Genomic DNA, 27,126 nt, shown 5'->3' with positions numbered 1-27,126 from the left:
GTTCATGCATCAGTGGACATGTGGCACCACTGCCTTGACTATATAAACTAAATATTTTACGAGTACAATCTCATGACAACTTTTGATAATAATTGGGGTAACTTTGTCCTAAACATTTAAAGGAATCATGTTAATAATAACAATGTTTCGAAAAAAAAACTAAAAATTATCGCAACTTTTTTCAGATGAAGATAATTCTGATACGATATTAGAGTCGTATATGTCAAGCGAAGCCTTTTCTGATCTGAAATAAATATTACAGGAAAAAGTAGGCCTATATGTTCAGAGGCCAAATGATAACGAAATACAAACCAGCCAATATTAAACATTGGATTCATATGGTTTGCTCAAAAGTGATGACCACTTAACCCTTTCGTGACTGGCGGACTGCGACTTCCCGCTCAATGTTTTACTCTACATCTTGCGTATAGCGAAACATTCAAGGCATTGCTAACAACAGGGACATATGAGAAACACTCCTGCACCGATGCTAACTTCTAAGGAAATTATTTTTATCTGGTTATTGTGATATCTTATTTTAAGCTAGTGTCCACATTTGACAAAAGAAGTTTGATGATATTATTCAGCTATTAACGTTATATAGTAGGCGATTTTTTTAGCAAAATCCTTTTTTCTTACAATAAATATATATGTGATAATGATGCATTCCTATGATCCCCAACTCCAAATTCGTTTGTAGGGCCAAGCATTGAGTGAAAAAGATGCGTTTCAACAAATAACAGCAACAACAGAAGTGCAGCTGCAGTGCAGCAGCCTATATAATGTTGCAATATCTGTCACCTCAGTTGTGAACTATACAACCGAGGCTTTCCAGTCCCTTTTATATAATTTTTACAATTACACATGTTTGGTTATTCATTACAGAAATGTATAATCCAGTCATAAATTACCATGATTCTGCAAAAAAATAAAAACAAAAAGCTGTGAAACACATAGCAATTTAATTTAATTAGGGAAACATTGTCCTAACCATTTAAGGTATCATTGTCCTATCCATTTAAATAAATCATGATAATGTTGCAAAGTGTTTGAGAGGTTTCATTATGATTTTAATTTCATGGTATAAATTTTCTTTACACATCAAGATACATTTACAATTATCAAAACAATGTCATAAGATACGGAGCTAGTGATACTGTAACAAAGCACTTTATTTAATTAAGCTTGTCTCACCCCAGCTGACGGTATATGCAATCCTTGCCATTATCCTCCTTGCATTCCCATCCTTGTTTGCGAATTATTCGCACTCAATCCAATTCAAATTGTAGAACATTAATCTGGTAGATTTGAATGAATGTTCTACAAGATGGATCAATATTCCTGCGCTCCCCCGTGTATTTCAGTTGCTGGCAATGAAGTCGATCTTCATTTTCTGCTCCAAGGAGGCCGTTGGGACCACGCGCAATTACGGCCACAAGAAGACTTGCTCCAATGCTGGCCTAGCTACTGACTCAGCGAGTTACGAAATGGCTTGCTGAGCATGGCAGTCTTTATATCTCACTGTCAACATTTCGCTTCTCTTACTCAAGCCACACAACATTAATGTTCTTCTATGTGTATTGTTCTTAGATTGTCATGTGTACCAAGTTCATAGTACTGCAATGAACTGAGTGCGACGTGATTTATGAGAATGTAAGCCTCATGGGTAATTAATTAGGGCTACCGTGAATAGTTGCCTGAGTATACCTTCAGCCCCGGCCATGATGCTTTGTTCTTCGGTAGCTCGCATTTTGGTCTCGTTGAAAGAATGAGCTGCATTGAGCGAAGTGGGAGTATCTTTATGGTGAACGCAGCAGGTGAGCTTCTTCCCACGGCGCTCAGTCTCACAACAACAACTGGAAGGCTTGGGTGCTGGTTAGGTGATCAATAACTTGGACGCGGCTTTATTGTTTGCCTGCAACAACAAGTCCACGCAAACGAGATCAGCTGGGCCGAGAGCCTCATCACAGTTTTATTGCATTCCTATCATGCGAGCAGCATAAACATGCCAACCACTACCTGGTGACTCTTCGGGAAAGCTTGAACATATGGACAAGCGGGGGAAATTCGCTCGACAAAACCAAGAGGATCATATTCGCCTGAAACTAAGATAAAATTTTACGAGTGACACTTATAAACGGTGGAGTTGATACTTCATTATTCAGCGCCAATGAGGATTATTTTACTTCAAATAAATTTAATGGTACTTTTAAGTAATTGATTTTAATTCATCTTCGCATCAATGACCCTGGGCATTCGAATTATTACTCTCGGTTTCTTTCTTTTCTTGATGGCCGATTTTCTCTCAAGTATCTTTTGGGTTCGCAACAAATGCACGGTGCCAAATCAGAAGTTTATCTATTTGGAGGGCGGATGCAACTCATAAAGCTTGACGTTTGAAGGATTGCCTAGCTCGAGCGATGAGTGCAGTTCTGTCAAGCTTATTCCGGCTAAAATGAGAGGATTTTTAGTCAATATATAATGAAGAAGACGCTTCGCTCTCCAAGGTAAAAAGGACACTCTCAGGTTTGAAGGGTCGTTGGTTTGAGCATTAAAGGTCCATCTGTGCTACGTAATTGGCCGTTAGCAGCAACGCTATATCCCATCTAGCGTCTTCAGATTTTACACGTTTCAATCTCTATCTTACTAAACCATCGTGGCCACAGTTCAGACGATCTGGATTATAGCTAAACCGCTCGCAATTTTAGTTATGACAGTTACTTATCGCTTCGAATGGCCAATGATACGAAATTTATTGGTCAGTTTCATACGTAAGTTTCTCTACTAACCTAGTTTTCAATGACGTTTTCCCAGACGCCTCCCCGCTGGAATATCTCGACCAGGGAGCACCTGCAGAGCACAGGTATGCTATAGAGTTGGATGGCCATGAAGGCAATCAGAGACGCCATCAGCGAAAAGCCTGCGGAATTAAGAGATCCCAAAGCCTCCGCTCCTGCTCGATCGAAGGATGCCAAGCATTCGGCGCCTGCGTGCTGATAACGGCGAGCTGCCGTGGAGTTAATCCTGAGCGCGATTCTCTATAGTTGAGTTGTATATATAACAGTTTCCATTTTCATCCGTATTCGGGTACACTCATAATGTTTTGCAGTTTTGAATGTACATCGTTGAATCTAGCGTGATAATTGCCTAACTACGACTTGTCAGCAAATATTGTAGCTCTGACGCACAACACAACGCTCTACCTCGTTTTCGAAAGGCCTTGCTGCGGAATACCCTGTCTTAGAAGGTCGCGCCCATGGGAGGATGTCGTCGGAAGTTCTGCGCCTCATTTTCTTGTTATCTCCAAACTTAGTAAATTTGGCCTGGGCCCTTTCTCGGCACACGAACTTCTTCCATCGGTTCCGCTTTAGTAGAAGTTTTATCGGCATCCGATGTGGTGGTAGCTCATGCAAAGCCTTGACGCGACTCATCAGCTTCAGATCCGCATTATGATTCCTTCATTATAGAAGCAGGTCAGCGATGGAATACCGGTTTTCATCCTTATCTGGGCGTCAGGTCGTACAATTTCAATATCTTAATCCTGCCTTTCATATCCTGCTCATCTAAGTCTGCGCTGACACTGATTTCCTTATTTGTGGTGTGGACGTCTGAGCAAACTTAGAAAGTTATCTCCAATACGACAAAAGTTGAGAATATTAAGGAAGTATAAGTTTATCATAATACGTAAAGAAATTGAATGTGTGTTTACAATACAGTACAAATTTGCATGCAAGGCACAACGTTCGTTATAGGCACAGTCTAATCCACTCAGGCGCGCAATTTTGTCCATAGCGACGCGATGCTCGTGAAGCTCCTTCGTATTCAATGGCAGGTCGTTACGCGGCGCTTTCTTGCCAGGGCAAACAACAGAGGCAATCTCGGCAGTCCCATCCATTGTCTTGTTTGTTAAAGCATCCTACTTGCAACTTCGCCAAGCTATTTGCATTTTTTGTGTCGCGGAAGAATTTGCCATGTGGTCGAACCTCCACCTCATTGCGTTAGATAACTTAGATTATTCACTGCGCCAAGTTGCGTATGGTACTAGTTTGCTATACACGCCGCGGCTGTGCAATAGTGTGCAGTGTGCACCGAGCAATGGTATAACATGTGCTAAGAATTTCATGTTCCATTACTTCATGTACGACCGTTGTTATTTTGCACAAAAGAATGAGATCTCATTGCAGCAGGTAGTAAGTAATTTAGTATGAAAATTAATTATTTAAAAATATTTCATTGCAGATCGCATTCTTTCGTGAACGGCGAAAAGTATATCATGAAAGAATAACATTATTAGTTTACTCGCTGCACAGAAAGCGAGTCCTTCATGCTTTATTTCCTTACATTTTAATCTCGATCAAATGTAATTTTTTGTGAAAATCTTCAAGGGTGTTAATTGTATAGAAAGGACATACCACAAATGTACGTGAACTGTTCTGCTCGTAAATTAGAAAATTATCTATTGTAGCTCTAATAGCTATATAAGCTCTCGTAGGCCCATATATACATGTACCCCGCTGCTCACTTGACGTTATTTTCCTGGTATATGACTATGGTCCCATCAACCCAAGGCTCAGTTTGAACTTGGTCTGCTTTTGTGTTTTGTTGCGTTCCCTCTTTCGAAATTATTCTTTAAAATTTACAAACTAATTAATTATTGCATGATCTCACGAAAAAGTAATTTATTGGCATATGAATAGAAACACTGTTGAAGCTGCTCGCTCATAGCAGAGTGCATCGGAGTAGCCAGCCTCTGGTGCCGACACTCACTGCCATCCTTGCTGCTCCTCGCTCGCCTCGGCCGCTCTGTCAGTGTTGGGCTGAGGCGGGCTTCGCTCAGCGGCCCCAGACGCGCGCAGTTTTTCCTGAGTTAAATTGATGTGCCGTGAAAAGCAGGCCATTACCGTCTATCTGACCGAAATAGCTTGCTCGGATTTCTTCTGCTGCAAGTGTTCCAAGCTCAGAACACGGCCTCGAAGATAACTTTATTTCGATTGCCAACAAACTTCCCAAACAAATTCTTGTTAGTCTCAGTCGCCCCAAATTTTGCTTGTAAATTAAAATGCTGGAGAAATGACCAGAGGAAAAAATGTCAATACTTGTGCTGTGATCTCGCTCGCCGTATACTACTTATCCCAGCCTGTGCATGTATTTGAGTGGTCGCGGTACACAGAGAGTGGCGTAATCGATTCATCCTCCGGCTATTCCAATCTTTGAAATATGTTTTACTTCATTATCTTTCACTCAAGTCTGGGTATGTAATATACAAAAATTTACTTGATCAAAAGGCGTCCTTACGTTAGTTTTCGAGATCAGCATTCAACTTACCGAGTCGTGTTTTTTTTATTCTATTCGTTTATGTTCCCAAAGATTAGGAACCCCGAGCCTAACCACAGTCAAGTTCTCGCGAAAAATTGTAAATTTGAGGTTTGTTAAATAATCATATCAGCTTATGTGGATGACTGAGATAAAAATTTGTAATAATTTTTCAATCTATGAAGTGCGTTCTCAAGTTCATCCTGAGTAATTTTGAGTATACGTACAGTGGCTTTTTATGAATGCTCTTGAGTAGGTTATGGCACTTTAACTACGCTGTGACTTAAATCCACCCTTTGTAAAGAGTTAGTTAGGGCGAGGACAATGGATTGAAAACGGTTGACTTTGCCCACCGTTTCTTCGGTAAAAGTGTACCAAAGTGTTAATTGCGCCCACACGTTCTATATCTGCGCTTGGAAAAGCGTCACAAGTGTCTGGCCTCCCCTTTCCCCCGTAAGAAGAAGGGCAACCAAATGTGCATAAGGTAGAGGCCAAAGAACGACCATCTAATTCGACCAGCGATATTTCAAACTAAATATGAGTGGCCCGTGATTAATATCCCACAGTATTCATTCGCCGATTAATATTTACTTTTAAGCGAGACCTGCGCTGCTCGGCCGTTCTGCACAACTGATGTAAAGCCTTGACGTGTTTCTGATTCCAGACAAGCCGCGCCCGCACTTCCTTTTCAGAACTCATGGGTTGCCAGAATAATGACAAGTAAGAGTAGGATTTGAAGAACGCAGATGTACTATGCGTATCTAAATAAATAACGAACTTTAATGATTTATTTGCATTATCTAAAATTTACATTGTGATGGTAATTCTGATAAATCCGATAAGCATGCGATGACCGGTAATCGGTGGCCCCATTCTACACATTAACATATCTGAAAAAAAAATTTCTTCGAATTGCAGACCTAAAATCTAGAAAGATTTGCCTATGGAAATTTAGTAAATCGTATTACTTGGAAAATTCGAAGATTGCACTGAAGTACGCTAACGAATGTTAGCAAGACGACAGTTTTTGCGTCATTCCCCGGGTCTCCTCTAGTAATCGCGCTGTTTGAAGTCCTCAATGAGGCGTACTGGAGCACAAAGAAATGAAAGCTCCCCTAACATTTTACTGCTATGGAGACCGCGCTTGTTGCGGACAGCTAACAAGGTTATGCTCATCGACCACAGAGATTTTCATCTCTAAGCTGCTTAATTGTGACACGTAGTTACAATTACCTAGAAGTTATATTTTTTTAGATCATGATTGTGAATTTTGGGTCTGACTATAGCAAGTTTAAATTTAAAAATTATTATTTTCTGACTAAATTGAAAATAATTTAAGAATCGTCGATTCATTAAAGATTAAACATAATCAAATTGTGATCTCTTTCAAAGGAAATGTCAGAAAATTAACACGGCAACATTGGCTAAATTTCACGCTTGTTTAAATCTTTCTCTTATTCAACTACCTTTGTTTCATATTTTGAATGGCTTGTCGATGGACAAATTATGTCCCATCAATAACTTGCCTTTCATTTTCAAATAAGAATTCAGAGAAGTACGTGTTTACAGTGGGTGACTTACAGAGGTAATAAGAACGGCCTGGAGGCAGAACAGAGTAAGCTAGTCCACTGTAGTGAGAGGTACGACTTTAATGAAGACGACACATGATCCCATATTAATTTCCTGCGTGGAATGATACGGCCGCGGCTGACGCGTAATTGAGAGGCTGTGAGCCGCCCAGCCGGCTAAGCCAAGCTTCTTTTAGCCCGAGCCAGGCGTCACTTAAGGGTCGTCTCTCAGCCACCTCTCATTATTGGAAAATGAACAGCAATTCCCATTAGGCTTTTGTCTTCAGGTCTAAGAGAATTGACGATGATATTTTAGTCGAAATGCCTCCATCGAACTTAAAATTTCGCTGGCTACACTTGGGACGACTGGGCCAGGCAGCTTCAGCTTTCGCGCCTAGTTGCCTACGTCGAGATGAGATTATTAAAAGATTTACTAAGCTCCCGCTAGTAAAATGATGCTCAATATATCCACCGTAAAGTTGGCAACCAAGTTTGCGTAAGCTGCTGAGCGCTTAAAACGTTCCACAATCGCCGCACCCAGTATGTCGTGCTACTCACACATGTGTAAACATGGCAGCACATATTTCATGATCAGGCGCGAAGTCCTTATCAGCGGTTCTATCTATGGATGGAGCTTATATGTTTGACGTCTCGCGTATAATCCGTCCTTCTCCGAAGCTCCGAAGGAGACCCACGCGCGCTGCAATGATAGCACGCACAAGTCTACGGTAAATAAAGTCAAGATATGAGATCATTTTAATTTTCGTAACATGTACTAGTCTACGGTAAATAAAATCAAGATTTGAGATCATTTTAATATGGCTAAAACGTACAAGTCTACGGTAAATAAAATCAAGATTTGAGATCATTTTAATTTGGGTAACACTTTCAAGTCTACGGTAAATAAAATCAAGATTTGAGATCATTTTAATATGAGATTTCCATATGCAATTTTACCGAAGGCTAGGAGTCGCAGCAATAAACGGCAGGATATTTATTAAAATGAATTGGTTACTAACGTGCTTGTACATGGGCACAGTAGTGGCAGCCAGTACAACTTACAAATGCTAACTGTAGTAGCGAGAGAATTTGCCACATTAAAAGTCTTCTGGGTCTCGGCCTGCGAGTTATACTGCGTTCATAATTTTAGGAACTGAAGGATTTCAGGCCGCATGGTATACTGTAGACTAGCGTAGATATTCAAGACATGGTTGCATCCAGACGACTTATACGTCAATAGTACGTGCCATAATACTTTCCTTAGAGATAAAAGAGACGATGGTAAGGTTGTAAGGTTGCATTAGCTGCCAACTAGTGCAAGACTTCTTCCAAAGACAGGTCTGCTTGAACATTTTCTCATCAGTAACGTTTGTAGAACTAGGCGATTTGAAATATTTAAACTTTTAAAGCATTGGGAACTAAGCGAGGCCAATACATGGCCCGCTATACTGCTATAACGTATTTACGGGTATATAATGGTCTCTTGCATGGATAGGTGCTACTGATCACGGAAAGATTAAGCAATCTTTGTGATTGAGGCCAGGAAACAAAATAAATGCCGTGACTAGTGCTTGCATTTTGTTCCATCCACCACCACTGTCACCGTATTCACCAAAACATTTTTAGGTATTCACAAAAGTCAGTGTCTGCTACAACCTTTCAATAATGAATGAAAAGAAAATTTTCGATTTGTTCCTCGTTTTGTTCAACTCTAGAACCTGTCTTGATTTGCTCTTATAACCTGCATCATCTGTACTGATGGAGAGGAACTGAAGCACAAATGACTATAGAAATATTCGAGCACAAATTAGCATTGCATCCAACACACACACCACTGCATGACCGAATATACCATCACTGCACAAACCCGTGCTCTTTTACCTACAAATGTGTTTCCGATTGCTCCGCATTACACATCAGCTGTTAGAAAAAGTTACATCAACTTTACAACCAGCTGATTTACATCGTACGCGAATCAAATTATCACGACTAGTTTTACTCTCCACCTCGAAGAAATTGATCATAAAGTACTAGTACACAATTATGTCCTTATCTGTGGTTCTCAAGTAAGGTTTTCATCAAGCGAAGCAAGAAGAATCGCGCAGCAACTCGCATTAGGCGGCTAAGCTCGTAAGCCTGCGATGGCGCATTAAAACTGATAAGAACATCGCCTTCACCTCAGAGCCGAACTCCACGCTTAGCAATACAAAACTGCCAGCCCCTCTTGTCTGCTTTTTGCAGTGCGCTTTGAATACTCGTCGCTCATTCTCAAGAAAAATACGCTAGAAATACGCATGACATGGACCATCAATTGCTTGTGAAAGGCAGCTAAATGCAAGGCAAAAACGCTAGATTACAAGATCCCAAGTCCGTTTATTTTGGTAATTTTTAACTTTTGTGATTAAAGTTTTAAACTGCGTTATATCGTTTCCATGTGAGGGTAAACGTCTGATTTTTCCTGTTTTTTTTCGCGTCGCGTATAAATTTAACTATTTAACTATTATTTAACTATTTTGATGCCTTCATTTACGTTAAATCAACCTGAATAATTTAATTAAAATTTTATCCTGGTGTTCGCAGGTTAGCAGTCATGAAGGCGGACGACAAAGATGTGGCGTCTTCGTCAGGCGTGAGTGATGGTGACGAAGAGGGTGACGAGGAGGAAGGAGTTACTTCGTTAGGAGCTTCTGACCTCATGGAGAAGCGCGCTCGTCTGAGCCCAACAATCAAACGCGGCCGCGACGCTTGCCCCGCTGTTTGCTCTGCGATGCCGGCGTCGCCTAATGTTGTTGTCGCCGCCGAGACCAAGCCCCGCCACTGGTCCTGCAATAACAAAGACTACTGTCGCCACCGAACTTCGGCAGACCAGAGAAAATGTCTTTCTTTACTTTACGCAGAACACAGCCGCAATAGTGGGCATGTGCCTGATGCAGAGAGCCATCTCATGGGAAAAGAAAATGGTCAAAATCCTCTGGGGCTTGGAGAGGCGTGGCAGCCTCAGAATGCGCAACATGGCAACAGCAACAGAATGCTTTTTGATTCGTCGGACGACAGTGAAGATGGAAGAGAGCGACCAGGCGACGAGCAGTACGAGGGCAGTGAAGAGAATGACGACGACGACGCAAAGAGAGACCGCTTGTACCAACAGAGCAGATTTAATCATTACCAGAAACTCCTGAAGGAACACGAATTTGTAGAAGGAGGCGATGAAGAGGAGTACCTTAGGTTCCTTTATCGCCGCCATCTCTACTATAATCAACTCCAGAAGATATCTCCGAAAAATATTAAGCTTTTCAGAAGGTTTGAGCAAATGCAAAACGAGCGGCTCAAGTCGCAAAGCAAAGGAGCTCAAATGTCACATGAGCTGACGAGTGCCCAGGCAAGTTTAGCTATGGCAGATATTGACTTCAGGAGTCGAAATAAATTTTACCGCCGGTCGAAAGGCCAGGAAAGTGCCGGCAAGTGCGGGTCTCTGGAATCCAGAGTCCAAGTGCGGGGCAAACCTACCACCAGAGATTGTCTTCACACGTCCTCTCAGAAACCTGATTTCAGAAGGGAGGACTTGCACGCTGGCCAATCTGGCCGAGGCGGCCACTCTACTTGTTCGACGTCTACTTTTGCGCACCTCGACAATTTCTTGACCATTCCATTCTTGCTGCTGGCATTCCTGTCATTCCTGCTGGTCGTGGAGTCTGTCAACGGCTGTCGGTTGTCCGAGTTCACATGCGGAAGTTACGACTGCATCAGCGCGGACGCATTTTGCGACGGCGAAGCCGACTGCCCCGACCGCTCCGACGAACCCAGAGACTGTTCCCGTGAGTACCAGAAGTGTCAAGGGGTACAATTGACTGCTCTCGTGAGTACCGAGGCTCTGTCGAGGAGTAAAATACTGTTCCTGTGAGTATTATGGCTTTGTCAAGAGGTACAACTGACCGTTTGCCAGGGCTGTGATAAGGGGCACTGCAGACTTTTCCCAAGAGTTTCAGGAGCGTAAAAGAGTGATGAGAAACTGTCCCTGTGTGTTCAAATTTTGTTAGATGTCACCGAAAGACTGCTCCTTTTAATAAGAAGGGTTCATCAAGGGGTACTGTAAGTGTCGGAGTTATCGAATGGCATCGCAAGACTAATGTCAGGAGGTTCAGCAAGTCAGTTCCTGTGCACACCTAGATGCGGTCGAATGGGACTTTGAGTGCGGTATCATGGTAGGAGTTGAGGTTCTTAGGTACGCAATTGGTACCGAGTTCTCAAATTTCAGTCCACCATATTTTTTTCTTCCTTGCTCGCCAATGTTCCTGAAGCGCGAGAAACTTTTAATCGCCCTAAACTGTGACTGAGGATATACAACCCTCCGTTTTTGTGCTAGGTTTCATTCACTGATGGGAACTAACGGATTTGGCTATCGCTTTTCATTAGATTCAGAAAATCCTAGTCACGCAAATTACCGGTCCTTTTGTATTGCCACTAACTTTGATTAAAATCAAATCATTCGTAGGAATTTCCAGCGATTTGAAAGCATCAAGTCAATAATTTGTATTAAATACCTTAGTTTGCTTAATTATTTTTACTGGTTTAATTTACGTTTAGACGTATTCATACGAGTGAAGGTTGGGTGAATAGTGAATAATGTAATTGTTTCAAGCGGAAAAGCTTGCAAACAGCCACGTCAAACGCTAGGAAAAATCATGTTCCGATCCACAGTACCTACTGTGTCGCGTTTAATTGTTTACTCAACAACCGTCGTTCAAGTGAAAAGATATTCGTGCCTAGAAATGCGCGTTCGAGCAGAGCTTTTGTGAATTTATCGCTGTCATTCCCGAATGCTGAAATCACAAGCTGCTCCATCCTGCGCTCCTTCGCCGGCCCTATAGACACAGGTAAATGTTTATGTTTGAATCTTGATCTGGACGATTTCTTGACAAGACAAAACATGGCCGAATATTCTTAGAATCTGGCCCGGCTGCCAAAGGCAAAACTTGTGTCAAGGCAAAGAAGTCAAACTCATTTGGCTAATCTCACTGGTTGCCGGTCAAGTGGAAGTTCAATGCGATCATTTCCCTGTTTGAGCACTAGAGCGGAATCGTCCTATCAAGGGAGATTCGTGGCATGTAAAGAAGAAGCTTGCCAGATTTCTACAATTTTATTTGATTGTAATCCGCATCATTTCATTGAATAATTGTTTCAAAATAATTATTAAACAAAATGAACCTAATGAGGTAAATCTTAGACTCAACACGCACACAGATCGCGACGAGTTTATTTATCGCACGTTTTGTTGGGTATTGTTTCGAGTCGGTACCGGTTTTCGAAAGTTGTTTGGAAAAAAGTATGTATATATTCGACATAATGTATGTATTTTCCTGGAGTCTCTCATAATTTTTATGCATCTTAGTTCTGCACTGGGGCAATATTAGAATGCTGCACCTTGAAGACACAATTTCTGGTGTTGCTTTACTGCGGTGAGTTCTTTGAATTTTGACTTTTGAAGTGATTTTATTCATTTTAGTTTAGTCGAACTGATGATGGAGCTGGACTCCGAAACGTTTTCAATATCGATATGGTGAATTTTCTTGGCGTTTTCTTTGCTTTTAAATTCATTGAGTATTTGTTTTAAAATAATTATTTAAACACAATGAACCTCATGTGTCAAACAAAGACGAGTTTATTCGACCCATGTTTGATTGGGTTTTGTTTCCCGTAAGCACAGGTTTTCGAAAATTGTTTAGAAAAAAGTATGTATATATTCATCGCAATTTTGTATTTTCCTGCGACCACTCATAATTTTTATGCATCTTAGTTCTGCACTGGGGCAATATTAGAATGCTGCACCTTGAAGACACAATTTCTGGTGTTGCTTTACTGCGGTGAGGCCAATTTCGGCCGAAAGTATATGGGGACACAGCAGCGCAATCATTGGTCTTGCTGCACAATGGAGGTCCTTCTCACCGAGGCAATCCGGCCAGCAAAATGTTGCTATAGCCTCTTCTTCTGCGCACAAATCTAAGGGAAATATTCAGTGTGCTAGACTGAAGTTGGGAGAACTATGAGGCAAGGAAACTGCCCACCTTGTGAGGCGTGTCAGATAAAGCAAAGCGACTGCATCGTATGTCCACCTTGTGAGGCGTATCAGATAAAGCGCCTGCATCGTATAATGCATAGTTGCATAATGTATTATCGTCTTCTATTCACACGTTGTGAGACGTGTAAATTAACGCATATTAGTCTCGTCTACGCACGTTATGAGGCATATTACTTTACAAACTTTACAAAGAGTTCAGTTGTTGTGAGGCATTACTTCTCGTATAATTTTACGTTTCTTGCTGACTACGTGATTCGAATTAGATGCAAGAATAAAACAAACAGCGCGTGCCTCAACATTGAGTAGGAAATTCACTCACACGACAAGTCTTGGTATTCCTGGTTATATTCATAAGAGTGAAACTTTAGATTTTCTGCGGCGCTAAGCGAGGGAGACGAAGTGTCGAGCAAGAATTAGAAGCAGATCGTTGAGAGCGAAGGTCTTGTATTTGCAGCGAGGGTTGGCTGCTCGACATGGCAAGCGCTGTGTCGTAAACTGCAATCATGGAACTCTTTACTGCTTCGCTTGCAATGCAACTCAGGAATAGAGAGACACTTATAGCCGAACTCATCGCTTAGAAATACACGACTCTGATACCCGGCGACCATCTTCCATTCCAAAGACGCGCCGATGTCTTCTTCCCGCATTCAATGGCTGATGGCTCAGCGAGTTTGCTGCATGTTTGCTCTCGAAACTAAGCGGGTATTTCAGTTCACTTCTGCTTCAGCCTTCCACTTTTTGTTTATTTTTATAACAACTTTCTCAGTTTTCCACCCACCCGGAATGACTTTATGTGCTCGCCTTATGTTGTCGCTGACTAGAATGTTCGAATTTATACAAGATTTCTTTGTTAAATCAGCGCTCAGTCTAGCGGTTAAATGTTCTGTTGTCTTGCCCGAACAGAGAATAGAGCCAAGCTGTGCGGGGGCAGCTTTTGCCATACTAAATCCTTTCTGTTACACCAACAAACAATTCAACTCATCCACTCCATCTTTGATCTAAATCCTTACCTACTACACATGCATACAATTCAGCCTCCCACCCCAATTATGAATTAAAGTCATCAACTGCTAAACCAACGAACAATTCAACAACATAACTCCAATTTTATATTCATTGATCGCCATTTTTTTTCTCCGCCTGTACTTCCGGAGTTGAAAGCCGCATCAACATGTTATACTAATTAATTTCTAACATTTCCATAGTCTCTTCAATTCTGTTGCCTTCAGTGGAATTTTGCATGCGTATTTACTAATTTTGTTTGTTCATTGCAATACTCTGCCCTATTTTCCTATTAATTTTTCCGCACAAATGATGTTTATTGGCTGCCTTCAGTAAACGAACATTAATGCTTTCTAGGTCTGGATTTATGCTGGACTTTTAACAATACTAAAGGCAAAGCTGAAACAGAATTGTTGTAGTTCCCTTTGTTCGCGTGTGGCCAATCAAGACCAAACATTTTTCTCGATTGTTGCAGGCGAGTTTCGTGCCGGCTGGCAATTACGTGCGCTGGGCCATCGAACCTTCGGACTGAACAATCAATGTCGCTCTTCAGTGTCGTGTTCTCATCGAGATGTTTGTTTTTAATTTGAATTTTCATCGAGCGGAAACTTATGTATTCTGCGCAACTTCGTCTAAAACTCAGATGAGAAAAAACTAAATTCCCAAAATAAGTCCTCACAGACAAACGTGTGGTTTGATTTCAGAACGTTTTTCACGTATTTTAATATTTGTTGGGTAGCGTTACGAAGCAAAATTTGATTCAAGCGGTCATTTTTTCGTGGCAGAGCCTTGGAACAATCAAGTATGGAAACAATTTTTCTAAAAATTTTCCTCTCTAATGCAGACAAATTTTAAAAAGAACTTCGTTGCTCGTCGTAATTCATCGTGGGACTGATGTAAGTTGAAATTGATTGACAAAAATGACAGAATTCCAATTGACCCTCAGCGCGGTCAGATGACCAATTCTCCAAGCGACAGCAAGCGTTCTCCTGTCCCTATTGTCAATCGGTTCGCTGCCACACGCCAGATTAAAAGCTGAAGAACTTTGTCTGGAAATCTCATGTTAGATGAGTAAAGAAATCCGTTCGCAGGTCCGCCAACTTTGTTCATTTTGTTGAGAGTGAGGCTCCGCGCAAAGCTTCGGCCGCTGCCCCAACTTTTCTAACAGGGCTTTGATGGACAAATGTAATGGCGGGGTTTTCATGAGTGACTTTTAATTGCTCATTTACGGGTGCGGTTCTCCATCTTTACCCTGCCTTTTGAAACACGGCAGACTCATTGCGACGGGACGACACTTAATTCGAACGACAGCTCGAATCAAACATGGCACTTTCTCCGGCATTGTGAGCACATCTGGCTTCGCTATCAATTAAAACCTGTCAAATATTCTAACTTTATATGGTGAAATGTGTCCTGAAAGGGTGTCTCTAATAAATTTATTTGTACAGTGAAGATTTGCCTCAGTTATTTTATCGTTGAAGTATGGCTGCCGCGTATGGCTCATATTGCGTGTGAACCTGCCACGTATAGGTCAGCATCAACATTGATGATAAAAAGTTGTCTATCAATTAATGGTGTTTGAAGTGCTAGCGTGAATCAAATAGGCACTAAAACATTTATGACCATTTGAAATCATATCCTTCATGCTCTTTCACGGTTACTTATATGATTCATTTTCTTAATTTTTGTCGTCGAACTGCAGTGTTGAGCGGAGCATCATTGCGAAGTATCGTAATATCCGAGCTAAGCCTGCAAAACTCTAACGTTGTCGCCGATATGGAGTCTTGAGCCGGCCGATGATCCGGGTCCCGATCTCTGAAAGTTATTTGCAGCGCCGGAAGTGCTTCTGAGCGCCGCCACGAGCCGTGTTTACAGCATCACACAGTGCCACTCCGCCCCCTTCTTAACATCTGGCCATATCGTTTATCGAAGTCCAGTCCCCTAACGCCGCTCCCACTGGGGGGAGCCATTCAGAAAACGGATGGTCGTAGCCATGTTGCCTCGTCCGTTAGTTCGGAACGATCAGCCCAGCCAACAACTACCTATACCTGCTCACCCGGCAATAAACTCTACGCGTTTTACGTGCCTTCTTTGCTGGCGAGGCAGCCGAATACAAGCCTCAAGATGCCAACTTGGTCGTGTAAACTGCTCTGCTGCAGCCATTCCTGTAGATTTACTCATGCTAGTATTTCTCAGGCTAGATTCATCACTATGTACAATTGTTGAAAAAAATTTAATTCTACATACTTTTGGATATGTAAATAATTAACACACTTTCTATGTGACGTTCAGTTTTATCTGTAATTTTGTTTTGAATTTTCTGAGAACTATTCTTTGTTCCTCTCTACGGTGTTTCTACCATTAAACAAAAAATAGATCAGTAATGAGTGCAGTGAGTGACAGAGAGCGCATTTTCTCGTCCGTGACGTGAAGTCACGGGTGGACGGACGGACATGAAGAGCACAATAGCGCCATTTTTTCCATAAATGAGAAAATGCGCTAAAAAGTCAGACGTCAAGTTGATGTTTATGGAGAATTAAATTATTGTTTACATCCCTTGTTTACAAAAAGGGATCATTTTTACTCCGATTCAGCTTTCGGATGATGAAATAATTTGAAATTTTGAAGCCATAATTTTGTTTAATCTAATATTAATATAAACCCTTCATCAGTAATTCGAGAGAAGAAGGCCAAACAATTCAATCCAATCTCTGACCGTGATGTCAACAACATTTAAATTGTCGTGAGAGTATTTCTATACTATACGTACGCTAGCATCCAATAGTACATGATGCGGTATTCGTAACTTGTTGCTACTCTCATCACGCAATCTCTAAATTTTCGTACCGGTAAGCTATTTTTTCAAGTGAGCAATTTTATTGTCTAGTAAATCTCTATTTAGACTGGCAGAAAGAAAAAACAACTAGAAAATAGCTTATTATTCATTTATTCCTAGCTTGCGCGAACTATTTTAGCATTTGTTGCGATTCGATAAAATCTGTAAATTTAGCATACATTTAATGAATAACTTGATTGCTCTGTGTGGTTAGTAAGGCTACTATACTTCACGCTAGGAGTGCGCGGGACAACAACACAAGCTAACAACGTTCGAGCGACGGCTGTATTAGGCGTTCTGGATGGTGTCTTTATTTAAGCGACCAAAATGAGAGTCCTAGTGAGCTTGATCTTGTGGGTATAGTATATAGTGTTGGTGATGATGACAAAGGAAGGCTATTTTTGACTTGTCGCCAATTCTTGTAATTATTGCGCTTATTCACTGGAGAATCGATCAATAACTCAAGCTTTGGATAGAGAACGCTTCGTATTACGGGCTTCCCAAGGTTTCTGAGGATGGATCTTGAAAAACATGCACACGTTAAGGCATGAATTGACCAGTAACTTCAATTTTGATTGTTAAATTTTCGTGTTCGCTTTATTTGAAATTAAATAATCTTCTGTCAGAGAAAAGAAAGTTATGCGTTGAGTTAAAAATCATTCATAATCCATTTGACGGAAGCCATAAGTTTGTTGAACGTAGTCGTTTTCGGTCAGAGAAAATAATTAATGCATTAACTTTAAAATCATTCATAATTCATTTGACGAAACTCATAAGTTTGCTAAGCGTGGTCGAGTAATGGCGTTGCCTGTTGCTGCCCCCAGCCTGCAACCGCACCTTCTACGGCGACGTGGGCAAGAGCTATGAAGTGTCCGTCAAGAAGCCGCCTGACTTGCTTACAACCTTCACGTGCCACCTCACCTTCATCGCGGGGGGCGAGACATACGGCGACCTCGTGCAGCTCACCATACAGGAGTTCAGGTGATTATTGTGAGGTCTGCGTAGGAGAGACTACAGCGATCTCGTGCAGCTCACCATACAGGAGTTCAGGTAATTATTGCATAAGGCGAGGCGTGGTCGGCTACCAGGTTCATGCTGCAATCTTCTTGTTCGCTCTTATAGTTTACCAGCGCTCAGCCAGCAATATTGCTGCCTTATCTGTCTCATGCACACAACCATGATCGCACAACATTAATAATCACACGTCACTTTTAGAAGTATTACTGTCTCAGAAATAATGTCATGCTCGGGTATATGCGATAAATTTAATTGCTGACTTAACAAATCGTCTACTAATCTAATCAAGACGTATGGCCCATAAAACGACATGATTTATTTACCCACATCCGTAGTACCCACAAGTAAGATTCAAACATGGGCGCAAGAGAATAATTCAAACTGCATTGAGTTGATGCAAGGCGGCAGCGCTGTTGTGATTCCCGGGCTTGTCGCCGTCCATTAAAGCTGCGCTCCCGCCAGCCCAGCGCCCCGAGAACACGTATAATCCTGGCAACAAACGCGTGCCCTCGTGAAGCTTTGACTTGACCAAGCCGAGCAAATTAGGGGACTTCAATCGAGACGGTGTCCTGACATCCACGACAGTTTTGTGTGCCTTCTATTAATTCATTACGCCATTTGTCTGACCATGAACATTCCGTCGCACTATGAATTGCAACTGTGCAAGATGACGCGGCTCCTACAAATGAGCTGCTTCCACGTTAATTGCGTACCTTATGTCAAAACCATTTCAATGGTCATTCAATATTTGTACCCTCGTTACTTGAATGAGTGATATTATTGTTTATTATAGTCTTCATTGCCGTGACACCGCAACTGCTGAGCAGATGTCGTTCTCTTGTGTCTCTCGTAACTTGGTCGCCTCTCACTTGAGAACTTTTCTTGAAAAATCAGTTTTGCTACGCCCTTGTTTCATTTTTAAGTAATGACTATGTCAGCAAACTCTGTTAAGAACGATTTTGTCTCCATATAAACTAAACTTGTGCCACTATAACCGCAAAAATCTACTTCAAACAATCCAGTTAGGAAGAGAAGTTAGGCGATTTATATCGCAACGATTCTTTTCAATGACTTTTGTATTTGTCGCCGAACTTTTCATCTCAGCTCTGAAGAATCTGGACGTATTTACATTAGAACTTTAGCTCGCCGTAAGAGCGTCCAATGTCTTGTTGACACTTTCTGTTTCTTCCCCTTCACTCAAATAAGGAAACTTGAAGTGGCACTTTTATCTGCGGCACTCACTGGCGCTTCCTTTGAAGCTCGATCGAATTTAAGTTTACAAGTGCTACGCTTTGGCTGCTAATTATCGCGTTTAAGTTCTCAAAGCTTTTGCCGAACCAACGGGGCAGACGCTTTGAAATTCCCGAGGTCAATTGAGGAGTGGAAGAACGTCTCATCAATGCGCATCATAGAACTTTTACGATATTTTCTTTTCATTTGTAAGAATTTATTCAAAAATTTCAAGAGAATCAATTTCTTCGTAATCAATCGATATTAATCTCATACGAATTGATATACTTCGCCATAGGAGCACCAACTGGTGAAGTGCAAATCGGTATTTTCTTGGTCTAATGTGTTAATCGCGTGTCCTTCTTTGAAGATGCCCTTAAATAAGATCCGACTTTCGAATTTTGCTTCTACCTTCCCTTACTTGGCTTCCTGAAACGTTGATCTTTGATTTGATTATTCCACGGCTTTCCTTTTGAGCGTTGGCAGGTGAGTGCAGTTTGCAAGCCTCAGTTCTAGAACAGTCCCTTACAGTAGTACATGTCTCTGGATTATATACTCACCTCTCGAGTTCTAAAGTCGTAATGCACTGAGAACTTGCTGCATGGAAGAGTGGCTGTGGAGCGACTGTAAATATTACCAATGAAACCAAAACCTTAAGAGAATAGTCTAGAATATTATTGCTATTCGATGAATTTTTTTACACTGGAGTGTAAAAATATTACGCTGTCATAACCACGTCGCATCTTTGTTGACAGTGTAGTTGAAGCCTCTTACGTTACATCCGGCTAGTGGAATACTATCATCCGCCCATGTGATCTCTAGCTGTGTTCGGTGCAACGGCGCATTAGTTAAATTGCACTCAACCTATTAACGGACAACAGAATCACGCACATCCTCGACCTCGGTTATTTCTTACAAAAGTAATAAAAACTGTTTATATCTAGATTTTTTCATTAGGAACACGTACCATTGGCCTATGCACTGTATTTTTTGCAATTAATACGTTTGTCTATGGAAATCGCATCAATTCTTCCACATTCACCGATAATTGATTGTGTGAACTCACGAGTGCAATTCCATCCACTTTAATCAGTGTCTCGTAGACTTGGCATAGCATCATAATAAAGAACACACTATAAATTTGTCCTTTTCCTTACTCCCACAAACTGATAAATTACTCTCATATATAAATTTCTTATCGCTTTCTTTTAATACCAATAGCTTTCATATCGTCAAGATTCGTTACATCATTACAATGCCAGCTGTGGCGGCTAACATGAGATTGCCAGCAGCTATATAACATGAGATTGCCAGCAGCTATATGTAGACCGAAATCACTTGTGCGGTCGAATGCTTGATCTCAAATCCGCGCGCGTCTACCCGTGTGCTCATCGAGTGCCGTTTGCTGGATGCCAACACTTCAATGGTCAGATCCTCACGCCCGGTGTGGCTTTATACTCGTCTAACCATCGTACGTCATTAGGATATCGCGTAATTTGAATAGGACCAACGTATCAAAAAATGTATTTTCCCCCTCAATTTGCGAGTGTGCACTGAGTGTGAAGATTAAAAGTTGATTAATCTAATGATTGAATATTACGAGATGCTCCAAAATAGCCTAGCAGATTAAAACCAACAACATGTAATAAATGAGAATCATGATGCACTAATATATTAATGTGACAGACACACATTAACGGAGCATAAAGCAGAGGAGCTAAGTTGCGTTGTCTTTTTCGGCAGCCTGGGCGACTTCTTCAGCTACAACAGCGGGTGTCCCCAGGGCTGGATGCAGATCAGTGAGCGCGACCGCCCCTACAGCGACGGCTACTGGTGCGGGGACGGCAAGGGCTTTAACATCTACTACAGCGAGACCAGCACCGTCACTCTCACGCTCAAGCAGTTCATTCCTATGGACTATATTCACTTCGAGGTATTTTTTCAAATCTAAAATAATCACTTTGCCATTTTTCATAAAACTTGATTGTAAAATACTTCCCAAATAGCCCTACCTTGAGCACATGTCTAAAGCGCCAGGACATAATGGCAAAAAACATATCATGTTAGGTAAACGTTGAAATAACAACCTTCATTTCATTCTTATCATATCGTATATGAATAAATGAATTCGCGTAACTGTGTCGTCTGTATTTCTTTTCCGTGGCAGAATTTGTTCCAAGCGCCGTTCAAGTTTCGGTTAAGCTACAAGACGCTGCGACTGGAGCAAGCCGTGCTGCGGTACGGCAGGCACCCCGCGTCCAAAAACAGGGGGGAACTCGCGCCCGGTGAGTCACTGCTGAGGTGTTATTAAAAGGGAGGGAAAATGGTCGGTGATGAGTTTAGGGTAGTGAATGTGGTGTTGTGGCGAGGAATCAGTGGTGCATTTTTACTCAGTTTTAGCGATGCGTGTCAGTGACTGATGAATCAAATGGCCCAGTGAGACACTTGAACAACAAAACCTATAGGACATACCTAGTACTGTATTTGGTTGTGAGAATTGTAGTGTTATGGGGTTTACATGTACGTGAGTGTGGGATGCTTACGAAAGAATGTGTGATGTTAAGTTTTCAGGAGGTGATTTGAGTGCTGCGTCATGAGATATTGTGTTGTTGGCTGTCTGAACTAATGGCATGTTTGTTCAAGAAGTGCAGACACACATTCTGGAAAGACACAAAATGAAAACTTTAATTTGTATGCTACATTATCGTTGCATAATTTTCTGATACAAATATAGAAGCCAGTATTTTGTGCCGGAAGCAAGTATATGTATATGAAGCCATCTTTAAATTCATGGCTTGTAAGCGAACTATTCGCAAGTTATTGCGAGTTCAGATTTGACGTGTAACATTTGGACGCAAAGGTAGGCAGAATATCTATCTCATTCTGGCCCGTATTTCACTTAGACCATCTCAGTTGTGCGACGCGATTTCCAAATAGATCTTTATAGCTGTCTCTGAGGAAAACTTTAGTCGCGACAAACGTCCAATTTGGAGCATAGGTCGCACAACAATAAAGTCTAGAAATAAGCCAAGTTGAAGCTGCAGGAAGTGCCAAAATCCAATGGCTAAGAATTTGGAACGATTCTTGGCGCGCCCCGTAGACTTATTTCGAAATGTTGCCAAGTCAAAGCTGGCTCGAGCGCAGTCTCTTCCGCTACCCAGAGCACAGCATTCAGGCGGGAAAAATTGCAGAGGCTCAAAGTGAGCGCCAGCAAGTGCCGAGATAAACTGAATCTCTTCCTAGTAAAAGTTGCGCTCTGCGAGGTTCTTCTGTGCGGTGCCACAGCGTCGTGTATCGCAACCATGTCTGATTTTTCTGTAATGAATCATACGTTAGGGTCTTGTAATCTGGCCTTATATTTTCTCGTTGACGTTTCACCGACCAGGCTCGCTGTGTGACCGGTTCTTCACGAACTGCGACGAGCACCGCTGTGCCGTGCAGAGCCCCAACTATCCTGGCATGTACCCTCGCCATATCACGTGCCACTACATCCTGCGCCAGACGCGCTACGTGCCATACTCCAGACCTCTCATCTCCGTCGTACAGAAGAACAGACTCAAGTTCAACGTCAAAGATAGATCAGCCCTGCCCAGCCAGGGCATCTTCCCTCAGGGGCTGCAGGTCTGTAGAACTTTTTTATTCATTTAGTTTTCTTCACTTTTCTATGCGATTTTCTGAATTTTCTTACGAAATTTTTTCGGAATTTTATTATTATTCTCTTTATCCCTATGTGATTTTTCTGCTTTAATTTATTATGAATCATTAGTATTTTCATTGCAACATATTCTCGCAACTGGTTTAACTGAATTTTTTAAATTCTTTGCGGGTTACTTAATTCGTTTCATAAAAGGATGATTTCTAGTGAGAGATTTTGCAAAGAAAATTTGGATACGAAATTTTAAAAGTCAATTTTCTTGTTGTAAAAAATGATGATGAAATGTATGAAATGTTGTTGCCTTAATGAATAAAGAATTCCGCACCACTACGGTATACGTTTTTTACATTCTTCAGTGATTATTGTGTAAATGATGCTCGCGAAAACTTTCGTTCCTAGTGAAAATAGGCCTCAGAGTATCTGGTTTTAACTATCTTCAGTTTGTTCGGGAAGAAAAATTTCAGTTCAGGCAAGAAAAAATGTATCATGACGACATTGTATTAAGACTTTTGATGCTTCCTGAAATTCATTTGTGAGGTAATTTTGGCTGTCAGATTATATCCAGGTGCTTTATATGGGCACAACTGCCCAAAATATTGAAGACTGAGCATTCCTTATGGACATTTTTATCCTCTATCAAGCGAATTTCCTCTTTTAGAATTCGTAATATTTAGTGTAATTACCGAAGTTTATGTCGTATTTAATAATTAAACACGCATCGTTGTTTTGTGACCTCTTACGCTACCTAAAAAATGGCCTCATTAAAAATACAGCCTTTAAACCTGTCGAAATGCCTGATTGGAAAAAATTCCTTTGTAGCTGGCCCTGCACTCCTGAACTAATGAACTCTTTTTCTTGCATTCATGAGTATGATATAATCGCGTTAACATGTATGTTTTTTTCTTGCTACAGATCTGGAACTCGTGCGATCTCGTTCACGATTTTTTGATGATCTATGACGGGAACTCAACGGACGCGCCGCTGCTGCTGAAAGTGTGCGGCTCAGGAGAGATGCCGCTGGTCACGTCCACGGGGTCTGAGATGCTCGTCGTGTTCACTACGTCTCGGTTTGACGAGCCCACGTCTGAGAGTTTTATGCCTCGTAAGATGGGTTTTGAATTGGATGTGAAGGTCAATTACCTCGACATGGACTCGCAGCGCTTCGCCAGGAATAGACAATGCGTCTTCCATATATTCAGTTCGAACAATAGAACAGGCGATGTTACATCGGTCATCAACAGCCAGCCTCGGAACTCCACGTGTGTTTATTTATTCCATGGTGAACCACATGAAGTTATTTGGATACACTTCCGCAAGTATGAAATATTGCCGAAATTGGGGCATTACACCGTCAATTTGACAGAGTGCATCAACCCGCTGTTTATTTACGAAGGCAATCTGTACGACACGAGACTCCCTTACAACGCCCCCCAGAAAATCACGAAGCTCGCCGACCACTGCACCACTCGCCCTCCTCCAATGTGTGCTCGCGAGTACCGCTACTCTCGCCAGGGCCTCGCTTCTGGCGTTAAATCTTGCACGCGCAATGAAAGCTACATCGCCAATGGGTCCAAGATGACCGTGGTGCAGTTCTACAACGAATCCACGGCGGCGCTCGGCATGGACTTTGTGCTGCGGTATGAATTTGTCAACACACGGCCTGGATACAGACCCAGCAACGACTCAAAGTGTGACCAAGAGGCCATTAGTGACGGCTACTCCCACCGCACTGGCCGCTTCTTCGCTCCCTTGACTTCGGTGTTGTACGGCCGCTGGGGCCACACGCATCTCAAGTGCCAGTACCGACTCCTCGCTGCTGCTGATGAAGTCGTCAGAATAACCATCACTAAATTCAGAACGGCTTCTCGCTACTGCTATACGACAATCAATAATTTTACGGGTAGCTATGACTGCGAAACTCACGGCAGACGCTTCGCGTCGCTCATCGTTTCTGAATATCCATGGAACGACATTGAAGTTCCTCGACTATGCACCTGCGATGATAAAGTTTTGCCTATAAGGTACGAGTCTCGCTCGCGAGAACTTCGTCTCAAGTTTGATGTAAGTAACATGGATGACACGCACGACTTTTATGACTTCATGTTCGAGGCTCAGTACGAGTTCATCAAGAAAATGTCATGCAAGAGAGAACAGCGCTTCCAAGGTACCAGCGGAGAGATTGTCTTTCATCACTTGAACATAAGCGACGAGAGACCTTGCAACAATTATCCTTGGCTTCTGCAAACTTCTGACTCTCGCAAGTCCATTTATTTCAGGATTCGTGGCTATGATCATCTCGACAGGAACTGTACGAGCACCACAAGACTCTTGATATTCAAAGTTGGACGCTTGAGGCCAGTCGGAGTCTTGTGCCCTGACCCGTACAGTAAGAACGTCGTGGAGCTCTTTAGCTTCGCTTGGCGAGGCTCAGGAGCTCTTGAAGAACAGTCCACGGACAAACTGGTGCTTGAAGTTACATCGCGGGATCAGAAAAATTTATACCCGCAAATTGGTCCGCACACTTTGTCGTGGCTGCAGGTATCGCCCGCCCGGCAGTACGACTGGGCTTCAGAGGGCATCGTGATGGGATGCCGGCAAGAGTGCCCCGAGCTCGGTGTTTGTATCAGCGAGGAATTGTGGTGCGATGGCATCCACCATTGCCCGTCAGGTCATGACGAGCTCATTGCACACTGCTTTTTCCAGTCAGTGCCGTGGGCCTACATAGGCGTGGGGTCGACCGTGAGTGTTTTGTTGCTCTTTGGCGTCATTATTTACGGTGGGATTCGGCTGCGTTCTGCGGGTAAAAAGAAAACTCGAAGTCCTACAATCCCCACACTTCCCACCGCCTCCGAGTCGCTCTTCTCCTCGGACAAAGACGCTGCAGAGCGCGACGGTCACGTGAGCTCCACGTACAGCCTGGACTACAGCGAGATGGACTACGTGACGACCTTATGAGGCGGCAAGATTGTAGCGGAGACTCGTGCGCGTCGTGGCCCTCCACGCCGGGGGCCCTCACGACATGTGGACGGTTGAGTCGTGTTTACGGTGCTCTGAATAGCCGTGCTTTATTCTAGTAATACCGTGATGATGCAAATTAGTTTCGAACAAACGCAAATATAGGAAGTTGTTTCGAACTTTAATGTATAGGATGCGAGAACAAAGAGAGCTAACAAATACGATGATTGCGTTATTCAGGCTCGGTAAAATGGGAAGAATGTTGCTTCTAGCGTCGCATATTAAGTGCGTGCAATCCATTGAATGGCATCCACTGTTGGGTAAACCGTTTAAAACATTAGGTGTCTCCAAATTGCAGGGTATATCCTAAAAAAGAAAATGTGAAGTCACTCTTAAATTAAATATGTACTCTTATTTGCTTCGCTATAAAATTATAAATGGCCTCGATGTACAATTTCAAAGACCAAGTACGTTTGCTTTGCACCTGTGATAGAAAAATCTCTCGAGTGCTTTCAACAGCCAAAATGGCAGAGGTGCTCAATATAAAAGTAATCTAATGGAAATGTGAGTAAATATAATTTTTTGTGCAACGATAAAGGCTTCAAGTCAGTCGTTATTGCATAGCCCCGGAGCTTTAGGTATCGCCTGCGTGCAGCTGAAGCCTCCAAATTAAAAGAAGAGATTTTCAGTTGCCGGGCCAAAGCGCCAGCACGACGCGCCCCTCGTACGAATACAATGGTGCATCTGAGCGATCAGTTTTCCACCATGGCAGGGTCTGATGCGAACTCCTTGTCACTGCAAGATAATCCGTTGACTTTTATCATTTCTCTACGATATTGCAGACCCTAGCAATCGAATGCAAATCGTACGATGTTGTTGTTCGGGAACTGCGTGCGTTGTTCCGTACTCACGCATAGTAGCTGATGAATAGATAAACTGTTAGGCATGTAAATACAGTGGCTTTAACTAGTGACCAGACCTGCGTGTGTCGTGTTCATAGAGAGACGCCTGTAGAGACTTCGTTTCGATCAGCCGTATGTCGTTTGAAATTGTTATTATTATAAGCTTAAATTTATCTTGCTTATCGAGTCTAATTTATCTGTAGATATTAAAATGTTTGCACATATTGTACCAAATAATTATTATCAACTGATAGTGTGCGTGAAGAGACTTTGTTATTTATGTTGAGTAATGCAATTTATTATCCTGAAAAATATCTGGAAAAACTAGCAATTACTAACGAAGGAACTGTATTGTGGAAATATTTTATTCCATCTACATTGCAATTTTAAGCCAAACTTGATAGGATATCAGAACATGTTTAGCTGTCGCAGAACCGTGAGCGTTGCAAAGTTACGCTTGATATTCAACATAGGATCACCGTGAGCGTTGCTAAGAACGTCCTACTCGTAGTTTTCCCATCGCGTCATCCACTTCGAGCACACTCGAGCGCTCGAGCCCTTTGCAGGATAAT

The 27,126-nt window shown here is 42.1% G+C and overlaps 1 protein-coding gene across 1 annotated transcript in view; it reads left to right on the top strand.

The window, feature by feature from the left end:
- The window catches only part of LOC108679604, a 46,174-nt gene extending 19,334 nt beyond the window's left edge, over positions 1 to 26,840 (top strand). Inside the window, exons 2-7 of the mRNA XM_018168259.2 lie at positions 9,462 to 10,696; positions 17,620 to 17,776; positions 20,786 to 20,975; positions 21,210 to 21,327; positions 22,428 to 22,663; positions 23,610 to 26,840. Of these exons, the coding sequence (XP_018023748.2) occupies positions 9,472 to 10,696; positions 17,620 to 17,776; positions 20,786 to 20,975; positions 21,210 to 21,327; positions 22,428 to 22,663; positions 23,610 to 25,652 (3,969 nt within the window). The 5' untranslated portion in view covers positions 9,462 to 9,471 and the 3' untranslated portion in view covers positions 25,653 to 26,840. The remainder of the gene's footprint in view (positions 1 to 9,461; positions 10,697 to 17,619; positions 17,777 to 20,785; positions 20,976 to 21,209; positions 21,328 to 22,427; positions 22,664 to 23,609) is intronic.
- The last annotated feature ends 286 nt before the right edge of the window (positions 26,841 to 27,126 follow it).

This window comes from Hyalella azteca, unplaced genomic scaffold (genome assembly GCF_000764305.2).
Source record: "Hyalella azteca isolate HAZT.00-mixed unplaced genomic scaffold, Hazt_2.0.2 contig1071, whole genome shotgun sequence".
NCBI classification, from domain to species: domain Eukaryota; kingdom Metazoa; phylum Arthropoda; class Malacostraca; order Amphipoda; family Hyalellidae; genus Hyalella; species Hyalella azteca.
This window is presented reverse-complemented; position numbering and strand designations above follow the sequence as displayed.